General features: G+C 34.8%; 1 protein-coding gene across 1 annotated transcript in view; it reads right to left on the bottom strand.

Moving 5' to 3' along the window:
• The window catches only part of LOC136841528 (homeobox protein aristaless-like), a 305,117-nt gene extending 292,130 nt beyond the window's left edge, over positions 1 to 12,987 (bottom strand). The window contains exon 1 of the mRNA XM_067108484.1: positions 11,711 to 12,987. Coding sequence (XP_066964585.1) covers positions 11,711 to 11,939 — 229 coding nt within the window. The 5' untranslated portion in view covers positions 11,940 to 12,987. The remainder of the gene's footprint in view (positions 1 to 11,710) is intronic.
• Positions 12,988 to 17,815: the final 4,828 nt, after the last annotated feature.

Here is a 17,815-nt window from a genome sequence, read left to right on the forward strand (position 1 = left end):
CTTTAAGGTGCATTAGTTTTCAGACTTTTTTATGTATTATAAATAAAAAAAAGTTATTTTTTTTAATAACAGTCATAATTTAATGTGAACATTGAGGATGCATTACTAAAGAGTTTCTTTGTGTGTTCGATCTTTTCATTTTAATTCTTGTTAGTATCGTCCCGGGTTAATTTATAGTAGCAAAAATTTTTCCCCTTTAGTTTTTCTAAGTTATTTTACTAGAATATTTCAGTAGCTTTGGTATTGGCCAGTTGTTTCTTTGTGAAATGTTTGATTTTGGACATTCCAAAACTTGACGGAATTTACGTAAACTCCTTTTTAGAATTTGTTTTTATTGCTTGACAAAATAATTATCCGGATTCGATTTTTCCCATATTTACCACTAAACAGATTTTTGGTTTGATTTTGAGATATTTTCAGGGTCATAACTTGTATGGAATTTTTTTTCTTTGTGGTGTTTCTTACCAGAATTTTTACAAATTAAACTTTGAAAACTCTTTTCCAAGTTTTTCAAATGACTCCCATGCGGTTTATCGCTGGATCATATTTACAAAAATGACTACGAAAGAATCGATTTATTTACGTAATTACTTCGAAGAAATAAATGTTTTAGTAAATTACTTCGAAGGAACAAATATTTATGTAAATGGCTTCGTATAAATCAATTTATTTCCGTATGTTACTTCGAAGGGATCAATTATATTTACGTAAATTAATAACGATACATATCCTTTAATTTTGTTTTTAAAGGTTTCTCTTTGGACAGATGTTTTCTCGATTCGTTTTTTTTTTATTTATTTATTGGAAACAGTTTTATTGCCTGGTCTATTCACTTTATCTGTTCAGATTATTCAACGGCTCAGTTTCTTTTTAATATCAATTGGGTAAATTTACAGCGCAAAAGGGTTTTGTAGATGTGGACATATAATAATTAACGTTTAAGGATTGGGAAAATCGTTCACATTCAAGATTATGATTCAGACTAGTATACAGTACACGATTTAATTACTTCTATTTTTGCAACACATAACACAAACTTGAGTCTTAATTGAATTATATCTCCCGAGTGATTTAAGGTTAAAGGAAGCCATAATCGTGTTTCTGGAATTATATAGGACAGGCCACCACCGGGCCGTGGTTAAAGTTTCATGGGCGGCGACTCATACGGCATTATACCGAGACCTCCGAAAGATAGGTCTGCTTTCGGTGGCCTTGATTATACGCTGTACAGAAAACTCGATTGTGCCGAAGAAACTTCGGCGCATTTTTTTCCTTGTTGAAGTTCTAATTCTAATAGCTCAATTGACGATTTTGGAATTTGATACTGAAAGAAAAATCCAATTTACCTAGACTACATAATAACGCAATTTACATGAATATTAAAGTACTGATAGGGGATTGTGCTGGAACACCTAAATGTTGATACTGATAATCCATTTCATACCGATATTAACTTTTAATATTAATAGCCCAGTCTCATCAGGTATGAAGATTGGTACTGACAGCCATTTGCATCTATATTGATATTTATAGAAATTGCTCATATGTGAAGTTTTGACTCAGTAGATTAAGATCTCAAAATTAACAGCGAATTTGAGTCGCAAGATGCGTTATTTCAAAAACACAATTTACATATTTCTTATATTAGCTGAAATATGTGACAAAATCGTTTTTGAATCCTCGTTTAATGGTCCGGTGTGCGGTTGTTTCTCCTTAAAGTTTATTTGTCAGGTACTTCGTTTCTCTTTGAAATTTATTTGTCAAGTATTTCATCTGTTAATGGTTTGAGGTCTTGGGAAATTTTTCTGTTACTCTAAAGCATTCTTTTAGCTCTTGAATTTTTCGTAAAACGTTCCACCTTGAACGTGTTTTTTTTTTTTTTACTGAAAGGTTGCTTTCACACTAATTTTACATTGTTGGTCACCCTACTTAAGTGTTATTTTAAGTGTGCGCTTATTAGATACATTAATTTTCGTCAGTTATAATAATAAAAATAATAATAATAATAATAATAATAATTATTATTATTATTATTATTATTATTATTATTATTATTATTATTATTACTATTATTATTATTATTATCAATTGAAAAATGCAAACTTTCAAATAGAATAAGCGTAAAAATTAACTAACCTATCAAAAAAAGGACCATCAAATAGCATATCCATATTTAAAGATGGAGAAATAAGAGAGACAAAATAAACCGATAAGTGCACAACAATAAACAGGCAAATATATACATACTTGAACGAACAGTGCAGGCCAATAAACATAAGTGTTTCAGCCTTACGGCAATATTTCGCCGAATCTGATTACCATTCGGTTATTGAATTCACTTGTAAACATTCAACTCGGATCTTTTTGCTTAGGTGAATTTATTGTCTTTAACCTTTATTCGTCGATTGGTTTATTTAATTTTTTGTGTGGAGGTCTTCGGCACTGGCAAATTTAACGGTTAATTGACGACGATTGCCTCAGCTTAACCAATCTAATCGGTAACGCACCGAAGATTGCCCATGACTTCTGCTTATGCAGTTTAATTTTTGCTTTGCATTTCACACACTCAGATGCACAGTATTGTGCATCACTCATGTTTAAACACACACACACACACACACATATATATATATATATATATATATATATATATATATATATATATATATATATATATATATATATATATATATATATATATATATATATATATATATATATATATATATATATATACATATATATATATATATATATATATATATATATATATATATATATATATATATATATATGTATATATATATATATATATATATATATATATATATATATATATATATATATATATATATATGTAATCTCAAATACAAGGTAAGGATGTAATGCACGCTCTTTTTTTTTTCCGCAAGGCTATTAATAGCTTACGCAAATCTCTCTCTCTCTCTCTCTCTCTCTCTCTCTCTCTCTCTCTCTCTCTCTCTCTCTCTCTCTCCCGTCCGTTAGCGCAAGGCAACCAGCAGCTTAAGCATTATATCTTTTGGTGTCAGAAAATATCCGTTATTAATGACACCGGCAGAGTAATGACGAAATTCTCGTGCTCGGAATTGGTTGGTTGGTCGAAAAGAAAATAACTATTGTTTTCAGAAGGTCCGTCAGTAGTGTATTACAGTGTGAAGTGTCAAAAGATAATGGGATGGTTGGATTTGTATTCCACCTAATAATAATAATAATAATAATAATAATAATAATAATAATAATAATAATAATAATAATAATAATAATAATAATAATAATACTGTAGGTTCTTTTTGTTTTTTGCGCTAGCGGGAATTACAGCTGAGAGAAAAAAATATAATTTTATTTATATTGTTGGATATAAATGAATATGTTAATGAATATATCGGCGTATTCTTTTTTCAGTTTCAGTGGTAAGGCAGTACACGACTGTGGATCTTTCAGCCATAACGTGTTGTTCTGTTTGCGGCAAAAGTATTAATGGCATTTTAGAAATTTTATACGAACTGCTAAAAATGCATTTCGAAGGTTTTATTTTTTTTACTGTACATGCAGGCGCCTCTCTCTCTCTCTCTCTCTCTCTCTCTCTCTCTCTCTCTCTCTCTCTCTCTCTCTCTCTCTCTCTCTCTCTCTCTCTCTCTCTCTCTCTCTCTCTCTCTCTCTCTCTCTATATATATATATATATATATATATATATATATATATATATATATATATATATATATATATATATATATATATATATATATATGTGTGTGTATGCGTGTATGTATAATATGTGTACGCTTGTTTATATGTACATATATATGTATGATATATATGTGTGTATGAGAGAGAGAGAGAGAGAGAGAGAGATTCAGCATTAATCTGGGGTCCCTAACATATGTTGGCCCCAGAGGTAAAGGAATATAAAGGTTATTCTCACATTCATACTCTAAAAACTGAATCGTGGATGACCCCCTCTGCAGAAAACTTTAACCGTTTATTATGCTTACACAGAAGGCCCACTGAGAATTTTAACTGACTGGGGAAACCAACGCCCCAAGGAAAAACAATGATTTTACATGCCCAGTGTAAGATTAGAGAAGTGAAGGAAAATGTAAGCAGGCGAAAGTTCCAAAGCTGCTTAGAGATGATTAGGAAATTGTTCTTGATTTAATGTGCTGTATTGCAACTAGAGAGGCTTATAATTTGCTTCGTATCACGTTGGGCATTGTTATGTTCGGAACAGGAAATGCTCAGGAGAATTGAATGCGCCAAACGTAACAGATAATCTTCGCCTACATATGGATTTATAAACATAAATTATAAAGAATTTTTTTTTTTTTCCGTTCCGGACATTATACGAAAATCTGACCATCCGTCTATCACTACTAATGGAGACGTGTCGGTGTTTTTCTATACCCACCTTCCGGAATTAACGCAGATATATGCAATTGGGTGTCCCAAAATCAGCCGTGATGATACTTATTGCGCAGTTCAGGATTTAAGGACAATTCGGTGTTCAGAAAGCCAATAAACATTTTTCGGAAGCTGCCGTTGAAAGTTTCGAGTACAGTAAACGGGAAGGAGATATTTTTACAATTGATAAGCGTCTTTTTCGGCGTGATTGTATGTGTGTGACCATGATCATCACAGTTGAAAATTACGAATTTATCTCAATATTTCTCCCATTTTATGACTGGGACGTGTTTAATAATATTCCTCAGATTTCGGACTATTTTTTTTTTTTTTTCACTAAAACCAGTTCAAGAGAAAATGAGATAATTATAAACATTTTGAATTACTTCAGAGGATTAGGTGCTCAAGTAGTGTGATCTCATTTGTTATCGTCTGCCAAAAAGTACTAAGTAATTTATTGTTTAGTATTTGTTCTTTCTGAAATGAAACTTGTAAAATAAAAAGATATGTCGCAGACATGGCAGCAGACTGCCGCCTTTAAAATTTATTCTTCTTTCAAGGCAAATCGTGTAAGGTATTGAATTCCCATCTTGTGAAGCAATAATAAACTCCTAAAATTCTATCTTGCTTTGTATTTATGTTGTAGTCAATCATACACATACCTCTGATACTTGCATTTATAATACTGAAAAATCCATCTGAGGTTGTGGCTTTATGATGTAGAGAGTCAAAACTGATCCTAATCTTGTATTAGTGGTTGAGGAATTATCTCCATACCTGTTTTCCATTGTATTTTATGGTTCATTTTCAGTTGCAAATCATACTTCTCTGTCTCCCGTACTGATGGGCTGTATATACTCCTAAAACTGTAACTTTGGGGTGTTTTATGAAGGATTTTTTGTCTGTATCTAGGTGTCAATCTGAGATTCTTTTGGAAAATAAAAGCAGTTTCATCAATCCCAGCGGCGATTATCCGCAGATAGACAGCGCGGTTGAATGTCTTAACATTCTTAACATGCCATGGTGCATATTTTCTGTAATTTCTTAAATAAATTGACACTGGTGATTACTTGGGTAAAATATGCTTTTTTTAATTTGGAACTTGCAGTGATGAATCTTTTGTGAAAAGTGTTTAAAACTGTACCTTCGGTGAATTATTCGTAAATAATTTCAATCTACTGCTGGCTTGTAATTAATATCTTGTAGAATTTGTGAAATTCATCACTCTGTGATGTCTTTCATAAAGCAATACAAAATAATACTTTGTATTCCTTGGTTTGATGAATCTTCTCTAGAATATTTTAAATTTGACTTGTAAAGTGAACGTTAAAATTACTTGGGTACTACCAGTGATTTGAAAGCACAGGATTATTAAAAATTTCTCCAATTGTCAATATAGTTCGAAATTATCATTTTTTTTTTCTTTGTTGATAGGTTTCCGTTAAGTTTTTTCAGGGATTCAAAATTGCCAGCCCCATTTGTACCACTGAACGAGTTACTGCCATTATTTGTGTAACTGCTGTTACTACTTCCGTTGGTATTAAGATTAGCAGTGTCTCAGAGCAGCTGAGATCGTGGCGTTTTTTTTTTTTTTTTTTTGTATCTTTTTTATTTGCATACTGTATTTGTATACAGCCTAATTAGAAAGTCATTATATTATTATTATTTGAATATCACTTTCCCTGTGATCTTAAATGGAAAAATAAGTCTGTAGATGTGTGCATGTAGTATATCATATACGGAGGTTTTCTGCCAACTGAACTGCTGGCGGAAGCTTCCCTGTATGGTAGCAAATATACTGCATACAAACTACTGCAGACTTTATTATTATTATTATTATTATTATTATTATTATTATTATTATTATTATTATTATTATTATTATTATTATTATTATTATTATTATTATTAAGACCAAAATTTCAAGGAACTTAACCTTAAAATGCTTTGGGGTAGCGATTGAGTATCTCAAGTAAGTACGTGCCACTCTTTTCTCAAGGTCCCATAATGCCACAGTGCCCAGTAACAGACTGTTTAGCGCTGCCTTTACAATAAAACTGTGGAGCGGTTCCCCTTACGGGGGCGTGAGTGCTAACGCTTTCAAATTTACGAGCGGTTGTAACGCTGCCGGTATAGGCCAGTGGTCCTGTGCCATATTTATCGATAAATTTTTTGAAATAATTATTTATGCATCTGTTTGGTTAGTGAGTTATTTCTGTTGATTTGATTTTCGCGTACACTTTCGTCAGTATCTGTGTTTTTTTTAACCCGTTTATTTTCACGTATGGCGTCTGTTCTGTTGAGTGATTGAATGATTGCGATATGGTTCTGTGGCGTTATGGCATTAGAGGTCACTGGCGCCCATCCATTCTGTGGAAGTATGCCAGCCAAGTCAGGGGCATGTGGCCTATTCAACAAGGATGCATGTACATAATAATAATAATAATAATAATAATAATAATAATAATAATAATAATAATATATCAAAGTCATAAGATGAAACTACATCTTTTTAAAAAAGCAAAGTTTGAAGAATGCAGGAAAGACGGGGAGAGAGGAGTAGGCTTAAGCCCCGAGAGAAGAGATAGGCCTCGTCTCTCACGAGAAGAGTGAATGTCATAAGATTCTTTTCAGACAGCAACAATGAGAAATATCTAGTGTGATAACCAAACCAACCATTTTGGTGACCTTTGTACTGAATCGTAAATTGTGGATAGCATTAGTGTAATGTGCGGTGTTTGTAAATACAGTCATATTGATCATGATTATTTGCACGGCGGAAATTAAGATTATTGAAAATGTAGAATGTAAATACTAGTCATGTTGATATTGATCAGAGGAAATAAATCGGTCAGTAAAGAAATGATTACTTACATGAAAAATGTTTTTAACAGGACTCTTAGCTGTCTTCCGGAATGAAAAGGAATTCATTGTAAATGATGATTGTTGACCCAACTTGAAGTAAAAGGATGACATAGGTGGAATTATACTTTTGAAAGAAATTATGCTGAACGACCATAAAAAGAATTAACTATTCGGTGTCGCTGTCTATGTATTATGAAATTATCACGGAGGCTTTACGTAAGGTGTTATCCTGGTGTACGATAATCCTTTAAATAACGACGTCATTTTGGACGTTCATATCGTGGAAGATGCGTTTTTTACGGTAGTTACTGAAAGGCATGGCATAGCAACACTTTTTTCGTGCTTAGAGATTAGTTGAGAAGTTTTGCTTTTGGGCGCTCATTGCCGGTATGTTTACTTGTTATCTACTGTATGAAAATGAATTCAGGAGTAGGCTATATATATAATTTATATATATATATATATATATATATATATATATATATATATATATATATATATATATATATATATATATATATTTTATTTTAATTTATAATGTATATGTTTCACGCGGTTGTTTGTAGCAGTTGTGCTCTCATGTAACTGAGCACAGGTTTTTTTTTACGTATATATTTGTGCTTGCGTTTTTTCGTGAATGTTTTGCTAAAGGGTGAGATCTTGCGTAAATTAATAAATAAAGAGATGAAAGTGTAGTGCTTGAGTATCTGTGACCCTCGACACGGGACAGAAGCGAGAAAATACGCGCGAGGGTTTCTACTCTAAGGTGTCATGGGCCCTTTTCCAAATTTTTTTAAGCTATTTCGCAATTGCTGTGCTTTTGTTTTTATTTATTACTTTGTTAATATTTTGATAAGGGTTTATTTATTACTTTTATTTGGATTTTTATGCGCTTAACCTCTTTTCGTGTTGCCTTATTTTTCTCTTTTTTTTCACATTACGGATTCTGTTTTATGGAAACTGGCTTGTATAATATATGCGTATATTTCTGGTAATAATGATAATAATAATAATAATAGTTATAATAATAATTATAATAATAATAATTCAATACAAAGTCATATAATGGACAAGCATCATTATAAAAAATAAACGGTTAAGCCTCAGGTTTTTCAAATCTTATAACCTTCATTATTTATTTATATGTCCTCTCAGCTTTTCGTATTTGTTTTCAAGTAGCCGTGTTATATGTTTTTGTCTCTCTCCTATCTCCATTTTTACATACCGATTTTGTATTTTGCAGGACCTCCCTCTCCGTGGTAATTTGCCTTTTAGGCTTGTTCCATGTGAAAGTTTGCTCGTGTAGAATTATTAAAAATAATAATGTAAGGGTATTTTTCAATGTCTTTACAACAGCCACTTAATATTCCCTTTCATTAATCACCAACGTCCTGCAAATTAGTCTAAATTTTTTTTTAGTTTATCTGTCACAGCGACAAATGCTGACGTCACGTGACGTCAGCTGTTCCAGATCTTCTTAATGTATTAAATATGCACTTTCAGTGGATCAGTTTTATTGAAATTATATGCACTCTTTAAGGGTGAATTCTAAAAGATCTGTTGCTGCAGATAATTGCTGGCTTTCTGGATATATTTTGCTGCTTTTAAGGTACTGGGTTTTTCTTGGGGTAGACTTGCTTTTCTTCCTTTCCTTTCTCCCGGGTCAGTCGGTGGGGTCGTAAAAAAAAATTTGTCCATTTTATGAAAGCATGTTTACATTTAATTTTGTGAATACGCTTTTCTTGAATGGTGCTGATTTTTGCATCTTTTCAATGAAAATTTTACTTTTCTCCTTTTAGTTTAATCACTCTTGCTTTAGAATTGGCATATGTGAGACATTTAAGTTAGAGTCGTGTAAAGAAGGACGGAATTTTCAAACTAATCGCTGCCGGAGCTGTGAAAATTTACTGCAAAATTGACTTTAGAAGTGGAAGAGAGAATAGGATTCTAGCCCTCAAACCCGAACTTTGCAACTAGTGATGTTAGTTATTCGAAGTAATAGCTTCAATTTAAAGCCAAAAACAATTTTGAAAGGTATAAGAAAGAATACAAAGTTACCTTTACAACTAAATTAACAGTAATAATAAGAATTGTCATAACAATGATAATAGTAGAGGTAGGCCTATATGCTCCAATTACTTCGATAGAGTTCGATAAAAATTAAATCTATGTTTTTTTATAGGCATTAACTTAAAAATAAAATATTCCAGTGATGTTGGTTCTCATCAGTATTTTGAATTAACTTCTATCCTGCAATGTTATCTGTCCGTTCCAATATATATATATATATATATATATATATATATATATATATATATATATATATATATATATATATATATATATATATATATAATAATATAATATGACATATATATATACAGTATATATACATGCATACAAACGTGTGTATATATATATGTATATATGTGTGTATATATATAGATACACATATATGTGCATATATATTTTTTGTCTCTGAAACAGAATCAGTTTAAACTGGTTATGTTATTGATTTCCGCTTGAGATTTATTAATTTACATTTGAATTTCGTTGCAGTGCAGCACGATTTCACGAGTAGTGTCTCTTGGAATTTGTATGCAGATAGGTTCATATGTTTCTTTGCACGAGGAATTAACGACAATAAATTGCGTCACTGTATATTCATTTGATGATAATGTGTCTTGGATGTAATACAGCTGTCATAAACAGTGTATCTACAGGCTGACTTTATTGTTAGGTTTTTTGTTAATACCAGTCGATAGAAAATGTGATTTATTGTGCGTTACATTAGTATGGATTATAACTGTTTGACTCGAATTGCTTGCATTCACTGCCGAGCTTTTGAATTCCCCTCTGTGCTTCTTTTCTAACCTTCTCTCCGTCAAGAGGAAGCACGCCTATTGCTTCTTTCGTGAATACAAACCAAAATCTCTCTCTCTCTCTCTATTTCTCTCCTCTCTCTCTATATATATATATACGTACACACACACACACACACATATATATATATATATATATATATATATATACTGTATATATATATACTACATACATACATGCATTCATACATACTGTACATAAATACACTCAGATATGCAGGCAAACGAATGTCCCAGTTAAAATATATTTTGATGAATAGATTCTTCCTAATTGTGGGCTGTTAAAATTACGAACGCCTGTAGTATATCATACATCCATACGTACAGATTTTCAACATTTTTCCTTTCTCCCAGGAATTTTAGCGCCTGACAAACAGTACGACACCTTTTAACTAGCGAATCGTTGATAACTCCTGCATACACATATTTATATATCTGCTTATATTTGCATATACATAAATAATTTAAGTATGTTTAGTGGTAGTATACGTACTTTAGGTGTATGTAGAGGATGCATGAAAAGGATCAGTCGGCAGTTGATTAAGGGAAAAAAGAAAAGAATATTTAGACGGAAGTATTCTTTGCAGATGGCTGCTAAAGCAGATGTATATGACACCTGAAGTTAGCAGGTAGTTAAAATGATACTTTTAAGATAGTAGTTAGGAAAACATGGGTTCCAGCTTATCAAAATTAAGTTCCAGCTGTGGTGACAAGGAAGGAGATTATGAAATATACTGAACGCTAATTATCTAACGAAATTTGCATTTTGCATTACAGCGGTTACGAATGACAGGAACTCTTTACTTAATTTCATAATCCTTGTAAATTAACAAATAATCGTTTAATGTTAGTCCTTGTTCCTATACATACGAGATTTTTCATGAGTATGGTAATGGCATTTGCCTTTCAATTTCTCGACCTAGAGAATAATTTTTAATCATTAAAAACAATAGGATATTTTAGCTTGTGTTTATGCATATATATATATTGTATATATAATATATATACAGAGATATATATATATATATATATATATTGTTATATATATATATATATATATATATACATATATATATATGAATTTGTGTTTGGCATGCTCTTAAGCGTAGTTCTATAAGAGAGACTGAATCACAGCCAACCACGGTATTATGTTTTATGACCTTTTAATTTCATGCGTCGTTATCTTTAGTAACAGCTTTAATAGCTAGCTAAGACCCAATTATTGTGGTTCATCTATAAACTAGATAATATATATATATATGTATATATATATATATATATATATATATAGGTATATATATATATATGTATGTATGTATGTATGTATATATATATATATATATATATATATATATATATATATATATATATATATATATATATATATATATATATATATATATATATATAATAAATATATGTATGTGTGTGTGCAGTAGTTAGTTAGGTAGGTAGTTGTATTGTTGTGCATATTATACACGCACTCAAACATAAACAATAAGAGAGGAGGTTAGTGATCAATTCATTATATCAGTGTCACTAACCTGTGACAGAAGATGGTGGAGAGTTAGAATTGACGAGTGCAGATATGGAGAATACGGAGGGGACGCCGCGCCCCCCGCTGGTCATTGTACTGCCGCTGTTGTTGTTGTTGTTACCGATTGTGGTGTTGATGGTTGTGGTGGTGGTGTTGATGAGAGTGTTCAGCCCTCCACCAATTCCGCTGGTGGTGGATGGGGTAGTCCCCCCTATAAGGTTGGGCACCTCCATCATGATGGCACTTGTGGCACTGTCCAAGAGCCACGCCCCTGTCTCCTCTCTCTCGCTCTCTCTCTCTCTTTGTCTTCTCTCTCTCTCTCTCTCTCTCTCTCTCTCTCTCCTTTCTGGCTTACTGCCTCCCTGGTACCCCTCCCCCGCCTCCTCCTTCTACCCCTTTCCTCCCTGGGACCTTCCCCCCTCACCACTCCCTCCAGCGTCTCGTCACAGGACAGTCCCCAACTCCCCGCGCGCTATCCCCGAGATCTTTTCAATAAAACAAATCCTTAGTTTCTCGACTGGCACGAGCTTTTGTTTTTTCTGCCGTGCTCGTGGTAGCTCACGTGCTGTCGCGGGCGTACGCGCTGAGAGTTCGTGATTAGAGGGCAGCCGACTCGACGGGGGGCGTGCGAAATAATGCGGCACACGAGATTACAGTCCCAAAAGGTCGTGGCGATACACTGTAATTGTGGGGCATCAACTGAGCTGGATTCTGGTTCCTGCCGCCCACTTGTCGGTGGGCGGAGTCTCCTACAGAGCCCTGACTGGCACCCACAACTCGCCCACGCCCATGATTTAAGCTTCCACCCTTTACACTGTCACTTCACCCTAGCATTCCTTTATCAATGGCTGCACCAGCTGGTGGTCGCATCGAGCTGTCCCTGGCACATTCACGCGAAATATGGACGCAAGTCTCGAGACTGATCTTTTTTTTTCCCCGCTTTTCTTTCGTTTCAAAGCACTTTTACAAGCACATGGCTCTCGAGTCATAAATATCCTTCGCAGGCATTGCTTGCGGAAGCAGTCATTATCATGCAACACTTAATCACGGCGCCTCAGAGACGCTACTCTTGCAGCTTTTGCTCGTAACAGGTCTCGTGTTTCCGTTTCCTTCGTACCTCGAATTTTCACGATTTCCGAAACTTTGGATTTCCTGCTATTTCTCGGAATCCGTTTCCCTTTTCAACCGGAACGGAATGTCCGAATTTCTTGTCGTTGCTGCATTTCGAAGCGAGAGAATCGGGCCCGTCGGTTTTTGAGTGTATTGCGGTTCCCTGCGGTTGGCGATTGCAGGTGGAGGCAGTTGGTGGAAGTCGCACAGCTGACCAATGAAAGCGCAGCTTGGAGGGAGGAGGTGCGGCCGAGGGAACAGCGCATCCTTGTGTCAGCGGCGCTGAGTCCATTAGCGAGTGATTGATGATCTTCCGGCTCGGCCAATCACCGGGATGCTACCGCTTGCCCCGCCCACATCTCCACCCACTCCCCGCCTTCGCCCCGCCCACCCTTGGCACTGACCACCCACCGCATTGCCTTGGTTGAGCGAACACCTGCTCCGCAAAGGTAATTGATTCCCCCGTATCACTGTGGCATTTAGATTGGGGAATCTAATCTGACTTGATATCAAGAGTGAGCACCTCAATTATGAGGCAGACCTGAGCCTCTCTCTCTCTCTCTCTCTCTCTCTCTATTTTGTTCTACAGCAACCACTCTCCCTCTACCCATCTCCCATCTTTAAAAAATGTATGGGACTCGATGCGTCTTGATTAGATGCTTCCCGTAATGCCTCTTTTCGTAGAACTGAATTTAATGGTAATTATTTTTTTTTTCTCTTCATCTCCCGTCCGTGAGATCCTAGCCGTAACTATCATGGACACTTCTTCAGAGGACTACTATAATCCACCCCCCCTCCCCCTTCCTCTCAGTTTATGCTCTATGGGCTAGCGGTTTCATAGGCATCGAATTAATGGTATGCAAAAGGCAATTAACTTTTTTCGTAGTTGGATGTTACGGCAGTGGACATAATGTAATCCATTTCAGATGGCATAATCTTTGGGTCTCTCTCTCTCTCTCTCTCTCTCTCTCTAATTTGTTATTTATCCAATTTTGTATCTCTCTCCCTCTCTCTCATTTATTATTTATCCAAATTGTATCTTTCTCTATTTATCCATTTTTGTCTCTAATTTATTTATTTATCCATTTTGTCTCTCTCTCTCTCTCTCTCTCTCTCTCTCTCTCTCTCTCTCTCTCTCTATTTTTTATTTATCCATTTCTCTCTCTCTCTCTCTCTCTCTCTATCTCTCTCTCTATTCACTGTTAACCTTCATTGGTTATAATTGAGATGAAAACAGACATTAAACGTGGACTACTTTTTCGGAGACATTGTTATAAGAAAATTACCTTAACGGGTGATTTCCTTCTGCTCTTTTTTTTTTTTTTTTTTTGGTGTGGGGGGGGAAGGTCGTGTTTAGAGTTGTATTTTTCACCCATCAATTTCTCGTTATTTCAAAGATTTAATCAGAAGTTTGGGAATTCCCGTGGTTGTAATCTGCAATTGTATGTAAGAAATCTTGTATATGATTCTGAATTGTTGGATTTTTGTTTATTTTTTTTATTTAGCACTTCTCTGTTTATATACATACACACACATACATATATATATATAAGTATATATATATATATATATATATATATATATATATATATATATATATATATATATATATATATATATATATCTCTATATAGATTCATGGTCCTGTTATTCTTTTGACAGATGGGACCTTGCAGAAAAATTCAAATTAACTTCTTCATCTGCTTACACTGAAAGCTAATCAGCAGAATTTGGTTCCCCCTTCCCACAACACACACACTGAATCATCTATATTTATATCTCTACCTTCATAGTAATGCCCTTCAAAATTATCCACCCCTCTCTCCAATCTATCGTCTTGCATTCTTTCATCTCAACCAAACCACCTTTGGATGATGTTTTCACCCGTACAAACCTTTTTATACCACTTTTTTGCCATCTTTACATATTTTTCATTCTCTCATTCTTCCTTGCTCCACATACGCTACATAAATCATTCATCTCAGCAACTTCAGCCTTTCCCCTTATGCTCACATTCAATATCCACACTTTACTTCCATTAAGACAATCTTCTCCCTTCTCAACCTTTTTCAGAGATCCTGCTAATTTCCTGGCTTCACCTATTCTGTGATTCAACTCTTTCCTTATCCCACTGTCATCAGTTACATTTGCTCCAGAATGCGAAAATGACCCACCCACAGCCATTCTTCCACCATCCATACCAACATCTCATTGGGCCATCTTCATGTGTTTCAACTTACCCTCCTAAGTGTGATCTTGCCTTAATTCATTTTCGACTTCCTCTTCTCACAAATGGTCAGGCTCTTTCACCCGTCTCTGCAGCTTCTCTTCAATAAGACCTCTTTACATCATCTTATCTGCTTGCTAACCTCCGCAATTCCATACTCCATCCACAGCCCCTTTTTTTAGCCACCAAGTTTACGCCTTAATCTCCCGTGCTACTGATGTCTTCTCTCATCCCTCTATCCATTGCTATGGAGACAACACATTCTTATCTGAGACTAACTTCTACACCAGTACAGTTACTCTTTGCTCTTCATAGTGTAACACATTGATTCCAGATTAAGAATATCTAACCACTCACGACAAGTTTTTTTGCCAAACATCCTCCACACCTACATGACAACTAAACCAGAAGAATTACTAGGTCCATGCATGTTACAGCTTTTCTCCATGCAGCTATCTATAACAAACGCTTGATGCTCACATTCGCGTTTATTATCAGTCCTTGCTGTCTTTTTTTCTCAGACAGAATGCTACCTTACACACTCCTGTTGTATTAAGAAACCTTTAAACCCTTACAATTCTTAGACACCCAATCACCTTTCCACGTGTACAAAGGGTTAATTATTTCCCTCGCCCATTCCTTTACACCATCCAAACATACCATACATACACACCCTGATCAACCCTGTAGGGAGGTAGTGCCTTCATTGGATCTCACACAGCGCACTGTAGGCATTAACTGCCGTTTGGAGCGTCGCTTCGGCCCTCAGATATACCCAGTTTTTAGCCTTGTACTTTACTTCCATTCTCACTTTCTTTCTCCAAATCGTTATCTAACCACTTTAACGATTACTTCTAAGTGCAGCTGTGGGGGTTTTCTCCTAGTTTCACCCTTAGACCCACGTTCTTCGTCTCATTTATTTTCTGGATCTTTTTATTTTGCTGTGCAACTACTCCAGCTCTCTCTCTCTTCACTATTTTAAGCACTGAATGACTGCGACTGCCCCAGTGATTTGGCTCTGTAGCCTAAATTCTATGAATCCAGTCCAGTCCACAACCTGGTCAGTGGTTAAATCACACTATCACTTCTGTTCCTCTGCATCTCACCAGTCATCTCATAAACTCCTGACTTTTTTGCTCCCCTTCTTCTTAATTGCCCTCCATAATTCCTCAACAGTCATTCCAGATGCATTCGGATCTACATAATTAAAATATGACGTTTTTGTTTTTCCACATTCGACAGCTTCAAAGTATCACTCTGTTTACAGAGGACTACATTCCCTTCAGACAGCATCACTCCATTTGCATTTTTCTTCCTAAGATCTGTTGCTCAATAAACTTTCTGTATTTACTCCCTTCCAGTACAACTTATTAATCCAAGTGGTGAGAAAAACCTTAAGATTCATGTATGTTTACCTTTTCACTCGGTTGGTCCTTTACTACCATATTCATCCACTTTTATAAGGCAACATGACACATTTTTTTTTTTTTTTTTTTACTTCGAACAGTATCCTTCTCGTTGTAAAATTGCAAAAACTTGAATGAGGAAGATTTTTTGACATATATGTTGAAATTTTTTGTTTAGAAGCTTACTTATCTTGATTACATCTATAGCCATAATTTTTACCATTCCTTTTTTAGCTTAAACTAATCTCCCTTTTAAATACCGCTTCACAAAGATAATAATTCATATTATATCTACGTGTTTTTGTAACAAATTTTTTTCGTTGCAATTTTCTTTTGTCATAAGCATATATTTTAATGAATTTTCGTTTTTGTATACCACGAATACTCAGTAATTAACCAAATTTCGGGACTTATATCCAAAGTGTAGATCATTTTCATTCACTACTGCACTCCCTCCCTTCCAGCGACGACATCTCTTTCTTTGTGACCGACTTTTGCTTGTAAGTCATTTAGCACAAGCACCAATTCTTCTCCAAACCAAAGCGAGCACCGATTGAATCCCAGTGACCCTGAGGCATACATCTCTTTCAACATCGTGAGACGCAGGGGAGCTTCTGTAATATTACACCATTCACGTCTTTCTTGTACTTTTTATCTTCCAGTCTCCACTCATTTCCAGACTCCTTCTGTCTCATAGTTCTCATCCAGGTAAGTTTTAGGTATTCCAACTCCTCTAGTGCCCCACAGGAACCAAGATGGCACTATCACATTCAATTCATCCGGTGGTTGTGAGAAGGACATGTCCTATATATCCTCATCTCCTCATCATGATCTCGTTTATGTATGGAACTATATGTAGTTTTCTTTATTGTATCATTTCTAACTGCATCTTGCCTTCTGACTAGCAATATTCCTCTTTAAACTTTATTCGGAAATTGATGGAGTATTTTAGATTTAATTTCATTATTATACCTTGGCACACATACGCGTTCGTGCGCGCACACGCACACACGCACACACACACATATGAAATGTATATATAATTTGAAAGACGCTGGTCATCACAATTTCACGCCATTTTGCTTTAGAATTTTGCACCCCTTCATTTTGCTGTTGTCCCCGTAATCTATTTGCAAGCAATACCAGAGCTGCTTTGAGAATATTTTTTTATTTTATTTTACCATTTGCTTATGGCAAACATCTCTTTTCATTATCTTTTAATGCCAAAGGCATTCTAATCAGAGGTTACCAAGTCCATAGGTTTTGAAACCTTTGTCCCTTTCTGCAGAGAAAAGAATCATTTAATTTACATCATTTGCGTTCGTAGCTATTTCAAATTTTCCGTAATGAAGTAAAGTAATAATACGGT

The sequence above is a fragment of the Macrobrachium rosenbergii genome, chromosome 9, assembly GCF_040412425.1.
Source record: "Macrobrachium rosenbergii isolate ZJJX-2024 chromosome 9, ASM4041242v1, whole genome shotgun sequence".
In the NCBI taxonomy this organism is placed as follows: domain Eukaryota; kingdom Metazoa; phylum Arthropoda; class Malacostraca; order Decapoda; family Palaemonidae; genus Macrobrachium; species Macrobrachium rosenbergii.